We start from the raw sequence: 12,986 nt of genomic DNA on the forward strand, positions 1-12,986 counted from the left end.
TCAGGGTATTTTAAAAGATATCAACGCATTTTCAATAGCTTTTAATAATTTGAAGAGATTTCAAAAGATTTGAATGATTTTGAGCAATTTAAACAATATTTCTAAGGGTTTCAAAGAATTTACTAGCATTTCGGAATTCTCTTAAATCCTTTTAAATTCTTTAGAATTTTTTTAATTCACTTTAATGCTTCTTAATTCACTCACTTCTACTAAATTCAGTGGATTGAAACATTTTGTTGTTTAGTTCATCCTGAAGTATTTTAAACACCCCTTGAATGCTTAGTAATTTCATCCAAATTCTTTGGAACTCCTTTAAATTTTTTAAAAATCTTTTCAAACTTATTGAATTCAATGCATTTTTTCATATTTTTAAATTGTTTTTAATACATTTTAATTTTTGTTAAATTCACCATGAATTTTTATCTTTAAATTCATTCCAAATTTTACTGAAATGAATTTATCCTTCATTCACTCAAATTTAAATGAAATCTTCATAATATTTATCGAATTTATTTGAATTATTTTAAATTCAAACGAACATTAGCGACAATATTAATGCACATTAGTCACTATTTGGATTAGAAATTAGCCAAAATTGCTTGTAAAAAAGTCCTCAAACTTTAGTACTTAAATAAATTAAAATTAAAATTCGAACACGTTCAGCGTAGAATATCTATTTATCAAATTTAGTAAAAGCTTCTATATTGGAACTTTTAAAACTTTAGAAGCTTTGAAATTGAAAGGTTTTCAAATTGGAACACATCGTATTTCAACTCGCTCTTTTAAATTTACGCAACGCAGTAACTCTTCATAAAGCAGAAACATTTCAAGCAGATTTGAAAACTTTTATAATGAAAGTATTTCAAAATTTTAAAATTTATCACTGTGCATTTGAATTTTTGTTGAATTCGAAAACTTCACAATTTTTTGGAAATTTCGTCAAGTAAAACTACAGCTTCAAAATTTAATACTGATTAAGATACTTTTAATTAATACAAACGAAAAGCATACAAAAAAATGTTCTGGAAGTAAAATTAAAAAAATGAGCAAAAATATAGCTAATGGTTATGGATGTTTAAAATAATTTTTTCTAGTAGAAGAGTCATCTTTCTTGGTTAAAAATTAACTTTTTTGTTAAGAATTCAACTTTTCTGATTGTAAATTCAACGATTCTCTGAGAACTTAATCATCTTTTTGGCTTGAAATTTCAACTATGTGGATGAAAATTTGATTATTTTGTTAAAAATTCGTCTCATTTGCTTGACAGTTTAACTACTTGGATCTTTCGACTCTTTAACTTGAAATATTAACTTGAAATATGAAAGTATTTTAGAAATTTTTTTAATTTTCAGTTAAACATTAAACTATTCTTGTTAAGAACTCATTTTTTTTTTTGGACGATACTCTTTTGTTAGAAATTTTTATTATTTGAAAATGCAATTATTTTGTTCAAATTAGTTTTTTTAAACTGAATTTAACTTCTTTTTTTGTGTAATTCGATAATTTAGTAGAAAAATAGTTATTTGTTAAAAATTCGTTTTTTGGAGGTTTAAAAATTGAACTATTTTGTTGAAAATTCATATTTTCGAATTTAAAATCAAACGTTTTTGTAGAAAATTAATTTCTTTGGCTTAAATTTTCGAGATTTTGGTTGAAAATTAAACTACTTGGTTGAGAGTTGAACCACTTTGTTGAAAAATCATTTTTTTTCATGATAATTTAACAATTTGGTAGAAAATTAACTTTTTTGTTGAAAATTGAACAGTATTTTAGAAAAAAAATTTATTTTCAGTTAACCGTTAAACTATTCTTGTTAAAAACTCATTTTTTTGTGGAAGATACTCTTTTTTTAGACATTTTTATTTTTTTAAAATACGATTATTTTGCTCAAATTACTTTTGTTTTAAATTTAATTTAACTGTTTTGGGTCTCAAATTTAAATCCACAAATTTGTGTTGAAAATCGAATTGGTTTGCAGAACATGTTTTTTTTCGGTTGAACATTAAACTAACTACTTTGTTAAAAATTATTTTCTGTATAATTCAACAATTCAGCAGAAAAATGATTATTTTGTTAAAAATTCGTCTTTTCGGGTTTAACAATTGAACTATTTTGTTGAAAATTAAATTTTTTGTTGAATTTTCATATTTTCGAATTGAAGATGCAACTTTTTTTTTTAGAAAATTCTTGTTTTTTTTTTTGCTTAAAATTTCTACATTTTAGATGATTAATTATTTTGGTTACAAATTCATTTTTAATATAATTCAACAATTTGGTATAAAATTAACTTTCTTGTTGAAAATTGAATTGTATTGTAGAAAATTGTTTTTTTTTTCGGTTAAATATTAAACTATTTTGCTTGAAAATTAAACTACTTGGGTGGCAGTTTAAATATTTTGTTAAAAGTTAATTTTTTTTTAATAATTCAACCATTTAATTGGAAAATATTTTGTTGAAAATTCATATTTTTTAATTGAAAATCCAAAATTTTGTAGAAAATTCATTTTTTATGGAATTTATATCGTTTTAATTAAAAAATGTATTTTTTATAATTTAACAATTTGGTAGAAAATGAACATTTTTGTTGAAAATTGAAGAGTATTTTAGAATTTTTAAAAACATTTTTTGTTAAACATTAAACTATTTTGGGTGAAGATTCTACTATTTGGAATGAAAATTCAACTTTTTCGATAGAAAATTCAACTATTTGGTTCAGCATTTCAGATCAAAATTAAAATATTTGGTTAAAAATTCACCTATTTTGTTGAAAATACAATATATTTAATCTTAAAGAGTTCAAGTTTAAATAAATTGTATTTTCAACAAAATAGATGCATTTTTAACCGAATATTTGAATTTTAATCTGAAATGCTGAATAAAAAAAATGTCTACAATATTGTTCAATTTGCAACAAAAAAGTTTATTTACTACCAAATTCTTAATTATCTTCCACAAAAATAAATGATTTTTTAACAAAGTGGTTCAACTCTCAACCAAGTAGTTTAATTTTCAACCAAAATGTCGAAAATTTAAGCCAAAGAAATGAATTTTGTACAAACACGCTGCATTCTCAATTCGAAAATAGAAATTTTCAACAAAAAAGTTCAATTTTCAAAGCCAAAAAAACGAATTTTCAAAAAATAATGATTTTTCTACTAAATAATTGTTGAATTACAGAAGAAAAAAATGGATTTTTAAAAAAGTAGTTCAACTCTCAACCAAGTACTTTTCTACAAAACAATTAAATTTTCAACAAAAAAATTTAGATTCAAATTTTGGATCCAAAGCAGTTAAACTGAATTACAAATAACACATTTTGAACAAAAGAATTGGATTTTCCAAAAATAAAAATGACCAAAAGAGATCAATTATCAACAAAAGAGTTAAGTTTTTTCAAGTTAAAAAGTCGAATCTTTTAGAAAACCTTTGGTTTTAAACTCGAAAAGACGATTTTTCGACAAAAAAATAAATTTTCGAACAAGAAAGATCCAAGTAGTTGAACTATCAAGCAAATGAGACGAATACTGTTCAATTTTCAACAAAAAAGTTAATTTTTTACGAAATTGTTAAATTATCTTCCACAAAAAAAATGATTTTTTAAGAAAGTGGTCCATCTCTCAAACAAGTAGTTTAATTTTCAATAAAAATGTCGAAAATTCAAGCCAAAGAAATGAATTTTCTACAAACACGCTGCATTTTCAATTTGAAAATATAAATATTCAACAAAAAAGTTCAATTTTTAAACCCAAAAAAAAAACGAATTTTCAAAAAATAATGATTTTTCTACTAAATAATTGTTGAATTACAGAAGAAAAAAATAGATTTTAAAAAAGTAGTTCAACTCTCAACCAAGTAGTCTTCTACAAAACAAATTCAATTTTCAACAAAATATTTGGATTCAAAATTTATATCCAAAGCAATTAGACTGAATTACAAATAACAAATTTTGAAAAAAAGAATTTAATAAATTTTCAAAAAATAAAACTTACCAAAAGAGATAAATTGTGAATAAAAGAGTTAAGATTTTCCAATTTAAAAAGTCAAATCTTTTAGACAGCCGTTGTTTTTAAACTCAAAAAGACGAATTATAAACAAAAACTTTCATTTTTGGAACAAGAAAGATCCAAGTAGTTAAACTATAAAGCAATTGAGACGAATTTTTAACAAACTGATCGAATTTTCAACTTTTGCTAATTTTTTTCATTTTGCTTTCAGAACATTTTTTTTAATGCTTTTCGTTTATATTGATTAAAAGTATCTTAATCAGTATTTAATTTTGAAGCTTTAGTTTTACTTGAGTAATATATTTAAACTTGAACTCTAAGATTTTAGAGCCTTTCATACTAAATTTAATATTCCCCTCTTTTTGAGATTATTTTTTACTAAAAAGTTTCAGTTTGCGACTCCCTAGAAGCTCTAAAACCGCTTACTTTTATCCACGTCGTCGAGTCGATAGAAAGATCTATTTGAATACAAGCGCGTCTATCGCCTTTTTCTGTCTCTCTTAATCACATGGCATGGTTTTCATTCATGAAGGAGCGTTTTATTTCTAAACAGGTGAGACAATTTTATCGAGATACACAGGGTTAAGGCACAGCACTGTGGTTAAATTTAGATGAACAAGACTAGACACCTTTTAGTTTAAAGTTAGCTCAGGCCTAGCTCAGTTGAGGCTCCTTAAGCGAGCCTATGCCAATAATCGAATGATTGGTTCAAAATTTTCGAAAATTAAACCACTAGGACAAAAATGCCTACAGTGAATTTAAATAAAGACCAGGACGACAGTCAATCGTGGGAGTTGGCAGAAAGGTGTCTCTTGCCCATTGCTTTTTCACACGCGATTGCAGTTATTTTAGCGACAGTACTGAACACTTTAGGCATCACTCAAACTTCTAGTTTTGTGCTTTTTCTCTTATTTTTGATAATATCCATCGGCTCTACCTTGTTCTACCACAGCCTGAAGGTGAGTTTTCGAGGCGAATTTTTTATTTTGGGATATTTTTTCTATAAATTTGATAAACCTGATGCGATATTCCTTAAACTTGGAACTGGAATGAAGGTTGATAGTATTAATAGCAGAGTTATTAAATTTTCAATAGGCTTTCCCTTTAATAAGCTTTCCCCTTAAAAGTATTGGATAAAACTGTCAAACTTTTTTTTTTATTTAATTGATTAATTTTTTTTTAAATATTGCTGTTTCAAACTGTTCATAGAATAAAATCAATGCGCTTCTGGAATAGATCAAAGGCTCGCTACAAGGTGTAGTGATCCGATTAAAAACCCTGCATGTGGGACCTCTGACCTTTTTTATAACAATGCCGGGTGAACGAGCTTTCTATTTTTAACACATGATTTTATTAATATGTATACAACCTGGAGACGCACGCATGTTTAATAGTATTTATATCAGAGCATCTAGCGTGTCTAAAGAAAAAAAATCCTAGGACTTTTCAAGATTTTCCAGGACAAAAAAATACATTTCAAGCCAGAAAAAATTAATTTTCTATAAAAAGTTACATTTTCATTTCGAAAGTATGCATTTTTAACAAAATAGTTCAATTTTTACCAAATTGTTAAATTATAAAAAAAATAATTGTTAACTAAAATTATGTATAATAAAAAAAAAGAATTTTGAACAAACTAGTTCTACTCTTAAAGAAGTAGTTTCATTTTTAAACAAAATGTCGAAATTTCAAGCCAAATAAATCAATTTTCTGCCAAAACATTAAATTTTTAATTCGAAAATATTAATTTTCAATCAAATAGTTTAATTTTTAAACCCAGAATGACGAAATTTCAACAAAATATTTATTTTTCCACTAAATTGTTAGATTATACAAAAAATATTTATTTTTCACTAAAATGATGTATTTTCCACAAAAACAAACGAATATTTAACAAAGTAGTTCAACACTTAACGAAGTAATTTAATTTTCAACCATAAATTCCGAAATTTCAAGCCAAAGAAATTAATTTTCTACAAAAACATTACATTTTCAATTCGAAGATCTGAATTTTCAACAAAATGGTTCAATTTTTAAACCCAAAAAGACGAATTTTCCACAAAATAATTATTTTCTTACCAAATTGTTCAATTATACAAAAAAATTATTTTTAACAAAGTAGCTTAATTCTCAACCAAGTAGTTTAATTTTCAAAAAAAATGGTTTAATGTTTAACCGAAATAAAAGAATTTTCTACAATACAATTCAATTTTTAACAAAAGATTTAATTTTTATACCAAATTGTTAAATTACACAAAAATTAATTCTTGACTAAAATTCTGTATCTTCAAAAAAAAGAAAAGAATTTTTAACAAAGGAGTTCAACTCTTAAAGATACAGTTTAATTTTCAAACAAAATGTCGAAATTTCAAGCCAAAGAAATTAATTTTCTACCAAAACGTTACATTTTTAATTCGAAAATATTAATTTTCAATAAAATAGTTTAATTTTTAAACCCAGAATGACGAAATTTCAACAAAATGTTTATTTTTCTACTAAATTGTTAAATTATACAAAAAATATTTATTTTTCACCAAAATGATGTATTTTCCACAAAAAAATGAATATTTAACAAAGTAGTTCAACACTCAACGAAGCAGTTTAATTTTCAACCAAAATTCCGAAATTTCAAGCCAAAGAAATTAATTTTCTACAAAAACATTACATTTTCAATTCGAAGATCTGAATTTTCTACAAAATGGTTCAATTTTTAAACCCAAAAAGACGAATTTTCCTACTAAATTGTTCAATTATTCAAAAAAAAATTATTTTTAACAAAGTAGCTTAATTCTCAACCAAGTAATTTAATTTTCAAAGAAAATAGTTTAATGTTCAACCGAAATAAAAGAATTTTATACAATTCATTTTTTAACAAAAGATTTAATTTTTTACCAAATTGTTAAATTATAAAAAAATTAATTTTTAACTAAAATTATGTATAACAAAAAAAAAGAAGAATTTTCAACAAAGTAGTTCAACTCTTAAAGAAGTAGTTTAATTTTTAAACCAAATTTCGAAACTTCAAGCCAAAGAAATCAACTTTCTACCAAAACGTTAAATTTTTAATTCGAAAATATTAATTTTCAATAAAATAGTTTAATTTTGAAACCCAAAATGACGAAATTTCAATAAAATAATTATTTTTGTACTAAATTGTTAAATTATACAAAAAATATTTATTTTTCACTAAAATGATGTATTTTCCACAAAAAAAAAAATTTAACAAAGTAGTTCAATACTCAACGAAGTAGTTTAATTTTCAACCAAAATCCCGAAATTTCAAGCCAAAGAAATGATTATTTTCCTACCCAATTGTTCAATTATACAAAAAAAAAATTATTTTTAACAAAGTAGCGTATTTCTCAAACAAGTAGTTTAATTTTCAAAGAAAATAGTTTAATGTTCAACCGAAATAAAAGAATTTTCTACAATACAATTCAATTTTTAACAAAAGATTAAATTTTTTACCAAATTGTTAAATTATACAAAAGAAATTAATTTTTGACTAAACTGGTGTATCTTCCACAAAAAAACTGAACTTTTAACGAAGGATTTCAACTTAAGCAAAAAAAAAGAAGAATTTTCTGAAAAAAAAAACGTTGCATTTCCAATTCGAATATGTGAATTTTTAACATAATAGTTCAATTTTTGAACCCAAAAAGACGAATTTTCGAAAAATAATTATTTTTCTACTAAATTGTTTAATTATAAAAAAATTAATTTTTAACAAAGTAGTTCAACTTTCAACCCAGTAGTTTAATTTTTAACAAAAAGTCGAATTTTCAACCCAATAGTTGAATTTTCATCCCAAATATTTCAATCCTCAATCAAAATAGTTCAATGTTTAACAGAAAAAAAAAACATTTACTGCAAAACAATTCAATTTTCAACAACAAATTTTAGATTGAAATTTCAGATTCAAAGCAGTTAATTTCAATTAAAAACTACACTTTTTAAACAAAATAATCGAATTTTGAAACAATAAAGTTTCTAACAAAAGAGCATCTTGCATAAATATATTTTTAATACATTTTCAACAAAACAGTTCACCTCTCAATTAAGTAGCTTTTTTAAATCAAAATGTCGCAATATCATAAAAGAAATGAATTTTCTTCAAAAACGTTGCATTTTCGATTCGAAAATATGAATTTTCAACAACAAAATTTAATTTTCACCCAAGTAGTTCAATTTTTAAAACCAAAAAGTCGATTTTTTACCAAAATAACTATTTTTCTACTAAATTGTTGTATTGTACAAGAAAAAAATTAATTTTTAACAAAAAATTGTATTTTTTACCAAATTGTTGAATTTTTAAGAAAATATTTGATCTTTAGTTAATATTTTTAAATAGTTTTAAACCTTTTATAGCCTTTGAAATTCCTTTACAATTATTGAAACCTTTAGAAAATTCCAGCAATCTTTTAAAATACCCTAAAATATTTAAAAATAGTTGAAAAAAATTCAGAAAAAAGGTATAGACTTGAATCCAAATGCCCTGACTTTTGCCATTTTTTCCCCAATTTCTCTGACTTTCCCTGATTTTCAGGTTTTGCCTTACCTGCGGCCACCCTGATTTGGAATTAACAATTAAAATTAAGGTTCCCAGAGAAAAATGGACCAGCCATACTAAATCTTAAATTAAATCTAGTGAATTTTAGGGAATTTAATTATTTTTAATTTGTTCCGTGGAAGAGCTGACAAGTTAACAGCTCGGTGTGAAATAAATCAATCTAAAAGTTTTTAATTGAAAAGGGAATAAATGCATACTCCCAAGCCTTCCAAATTGTATCGATTTCCGTCCACGTGTCGCAAAGTTCAAGGTTTCGAACCAGGTGCCCATAGGGGAAAAAGCTGTATCATATGATTATAATTTTATAAACTGAATAATAGAGAAGATATTTCATAAAGTATTCTGCACTCTACTTAGGGAATAGCCTGTTTCTTTTTCAGCAACATAATGGAAAAATGAGGTAGAAAGGATGAGAGAGTTTTATTTAAAAAAGTCTTTTTTTAAACCTTTTTTATACCAGTTAATTTTTTTGGATTATAGGTATCAGCAGTAGGAAAAGCAGTTTTAATTACTGGATGCGATGCAAGAGTTGGGTCTGCATTAGCCAGAAGATTAGACGATCTGGTATATTCTTTTTAATAATTAATTCTTCAGGGTGTCTACCTGACGGATGGTTTTATCCCGGTTTATTCTTAGTTTTTTCCCGGTCAATTAAAAAGAGTTCAAAAGATTTTGGAAAAGGTTTATAATTTTGAGTTGAAACAGAGAATTTTGTAAAAGAAGTATTAACTAAATGAAAATTATAATTGTTTAAATAAATTCCTTATTCCAAGTCACAATTTTATTACTTTTATTTACAAATTTACTTGTTCCAAGACATAGTTATATTTGTTTACAAAATTTTCTATGATAGTTTAGAATAGTAGCATCTTTTTCTAAAATTTAGCAAATAAAAGTTTCAAATTCTGTTAGATTATAATGAGAAAAGAAGGATTTTTCCAAATCTGACGAATTCTGATTTGGATAAAGGGGATTGATTTTGTAAATTCCCTCATTATTAATTAAAATAATAATTCGCTACGACATTTTTCTGTTTATATTTCATTTATTTATTTATTACCCCTAAAAGCACAAAACTATAGTTCATTAAAAAAGTTCCTTATACCAATAAACAATAAAATTATTTTCCGAAATTCCCAATTCCAAGTCAGAATTATATTGATTTAAAACATTGAATATTAAAATTGAGAATAGTAACTCTCTTTTCTACAATTTTGAAGAGGGAAATTTCAAATTCTGGTACATTTTAATTTCTTTTTTAAATGTTAAATTTAAGCAAATTCTTATTTGGATTACAATTCATTTAGAAAATTCACTGTCTCAACTCAGAATTAGAGTAATATAATATGTGAAACCACTTTTAATTTTCATTTTAGTATACTCGAGAGAAAAATCCCTCACTGAATCAAATTCCCGGAAATTTCCCGATTTCCTGGTTAGGTAGATACCCTATTTTTCTTTTAAAACTTTTGCAATTTTTCCTAACAATTTATAATGACTAATTATTTGTTTTCCAAAAGGGATTTACAGTTTTTGCTGGATTTTCCAACAAGGAAGAAAATGAGGAACTCGTTCAGAAATTGAAGGAAGACTCCTCAGGAAGGTTGCACACGGTACAACTGGACGTTACGAGCGAACATGATATTCATTCTACATTTTTGTATGTAAATGAAAATTTACCCGATGGAGCACCAGGTTTGCCACTTACATTTAATCTCCGAAAATTCGAAAATTAAATTTTATAACAAAATGAATTTCTTTATTAAATATTAATTAATTTGTTTAAAATTGTTTTGTTTTTTTCACTTAAATATATATTTGGTTGAAAATTGTTGTAATATATAGAAAATTTATCTTTTCTGGTTCAAAATTTATATTTTTTTGGTTGAAGGTTCATAATTTTAATTGAATATTTCATTTTGTTTTGTTGAGACTTTAAATATTTTGTTCAATTTTATTGGGAATTTTTCCTAGAAAAATTATTTTTTTAACTAAAAATAAAAGTATTCCATTTTTTATGGAAGATTGATTTTTTCAGTTGGAAATTCGACTTTTTTGCTGAAAAATTAATTTTCTTGATTAAACATTCAACTTTTTGGTTGAATATACATTTCTTTGGTTGACAATTTAACTACTTTGTTAAAATTATATTTTTTCCTGTTTGTAAGTTTTTTTTTTAACTGAAAATTAAACTATTTTCTTTTTCGTTGAAAATCGATCTCTTTTAGCTAAAAAATCAATTATTTGTTTGAAAATGTTTTCTAACTAAAAATTTTATGGTTGGAAATTTGTCTTTTTGATAGAAAATTAATCTTCTTCATTAAATATTCATTTTTTTTGAGTACAAATTCTTTTTTTTTGTAGATTCATAATTTTAATTTAAAAATTTCATTTATTTGGTTGAGACTTAACTATTTTGTTGAATTTATTTGTAGTACAATTATTTTTTTAAACTAAAAATGAAAGTTTTCTATTTTTGGTGGAAATTTTTTTTTATTTGGAAATTTGTCTTTTTGAAAGAAAATTAATCTTTTTGGCTAAACATTCATCTTTTTGGTCAAAAATTTAACTACTTTGTTAAAATTGTATTTTTGCCTGTTTGTAAGTTATTTTTTTAAACCGAAAGTTGGACTATTTCCTTTTTCGTTGGAAATACATCTTTTTCAGTTGAAAATTTATGTAATATGTTAAAAATTTATCGCTTTTGGTTAAAAATTATTTTTTTTTTGGTTAAATATTCATCATATTCATTTCTAAATTTTATTTCTTTGGTTGAAACTGAATATTTTGTTGAATTTTTTTTTTTTTGGCAGTAAAATTACTTTTTTAATCTTCTCGATTAAACATTCTAAATTTTTGTTGAAAATTGAATTATTTTGTTAGAAATCTTTTCTTATTTGTTTGAAATTTATATTTTAAACTTAAAGTTGAATGTTGAGAATTTATCTTTTCTGGTTAAAAATTCATTTTTTTTATTGGAAGATTCTTCATTTTAATTTGAAAATTTTATTTCTTTGGTTAAAACTTTAACTATTTTGTTGAAATTTTTATGTTAGTAACATTATTTTTTGAACTAAAAATGAAAGCATTCCATTTTTGGCTGAAAATTTGATTTTTCTAAAGATGAAACTTTGATTGAAAATTAATTTCTTTGCTTGAAACTTTAATTAATTTCTTAAAAAATGCATGACTTTTGTTGAAGATTAGTCTTAGTTGATAAGCAGTTCATATTTTTGGGTAAAAATTTATTATTTGAATTCGAAAATTCAACTACTTAATTAAAGATTGATGAATTTTGTTGAAAATTACACTTGTTCGGTGGAAAATTAATCTTCTTAGTATAAAATTGATCTTTTTGGCCCCAAATTTGAAATTCATTTCTTTGATTGAAATTTGACTAATTTGTTGAAAATGCATTTCCTTCGTCTACAATTAATTTTTTTTAACTGAAAATTTAAATAGTCATTTTTGGTTAAAATCACTTTTTTGTTTAAAGATTTACCATTTTAGTTGAAAACTGAACTGTTTTGTTAAGAATTCTTTTTTTTTAAATTAGTTTTATGACCTGAAAATGTAATTATTTGGTGGAAAATTCGACTTGCTTGGTAAAAGATTAATCTTCTTAGTTGAAATTTTATCTTTTTCGTCAAAAATTTATCTTTTTTAAGTAAAAATTCAATTATTTTGTTAGAAATACATGCATATTGTTGAAAATTTGACTTGTTTGTTAGAAAATTAATCTTCATATTTGAAAGTTTACCTTTTTGTTTAGAAAATTAATTTTATTGGTTGAAAATTGAACAATTCTATTGTTGGTTGAAAATTGTACCTTTTTATTTGAAAATGCAATTAATTACTTCCAATTTCATGTATTTTTTTTTGTGAAAATTATCTTGTTCGTAGAAAATTATTCCTTTTGGTTGAAACTTTATATTTTTGTTAAAAAGCAGCTATTTGGTTAAAAATGAATTTACTTTCTTGAAAATTGCACAATTTTGTTAAAAAGTATCTTTTTTCTAAGTATCTCATATGAAACAATAGTTGCAAATTTTAACAAATATTTTGCAGGATTGTGGGCACTGGTTCATGCAGATACTTGGGTAACTTTAGGAGAATGTGAATGGATTCCATCCTCTGTTTTGAAAAGGAGCATAGACGCAAACGTTATTGGCGTGGCGCGACTAACTCAGGTGCATATTTTTCAATATATAATTTTTTTTCATTATTTATTTAACTAATTAATTTTTTAATCAACAGGTTTTTCTTCCACTTGTAAGAAGATCGAAAGGTCGTGTCGTGCTAGTCGGTAGCCTTTTGGCACGAATTCCAAGTCCAGTTAGAGGAATACATTGTGCAGTTAAAGTACGTTAATTTTAATCTATGTATATAAATATTTAGAAAATTCTATAAAT

At 24.2% G+C, this 12,986-nt stretch overlaps 2 protein-coding genes across 2 annotated transcripts in view; one reads left to right on the forward strand and one right to left on the reverse strand.

The window, feature by feature from the left end:
* The window catches only part of LOC117169038 (DNA fragmentation factor subunit alpha-like), a 36,740-nt gene that overhangs the window by 15,224 nt on the left and 8,530 nt on the right, over positions 1–12,986 (reverse strand). The window lies entirely within an intron of this gene.
* The window catches only part of LOC117169037 (D-beta-hydroxybutyrate dehydrogenase, mitochondrial), an 11,952-nt gene continuing 3,603 nt past the window's right edge, over positions 4,638–12,986 (forward strand). The window contains exons 1-5 of the mRNA XM_033355115.1: positions 4,638–4,963; positions 9,055–9,138; positions 10,095–10,269; positions 12,643–12,764; positions 12,832–12,936. Of these exons, the coding sequence (XP_033211006.1) occupies positions 4,748–4,963; positions 9,055–9,138; positions 10,095–10,269; positions 12,643–12,764; positions 12,832–12,936 (702 nt within the window). The 5' untranslated portion in view covers positions 4,638–4,747. The remainder of the gene's footprint in view (positions 4,964–9,054; positions 9,139–10,094; positions 10,270–12,642; positions 12,765–12,831; positions 12,937–12,986) is intronic.

Source organism: Belonocnema kinseyi, chromosome 3, assembly GCF_010883055.1.
Source record: "Belonocnema kinseyi isolate 2016_QV_RU_SX_M_011 chromosome 3, B_treatae_v1, whole genome shotgun sequence".
Taxonomy (NCBI): Eukaryota; Metazoa; Arthropoda; class Insecta; order Hymenoptera; family Cynipidae; genus Belonocnema; species Belonocnema kinseyi.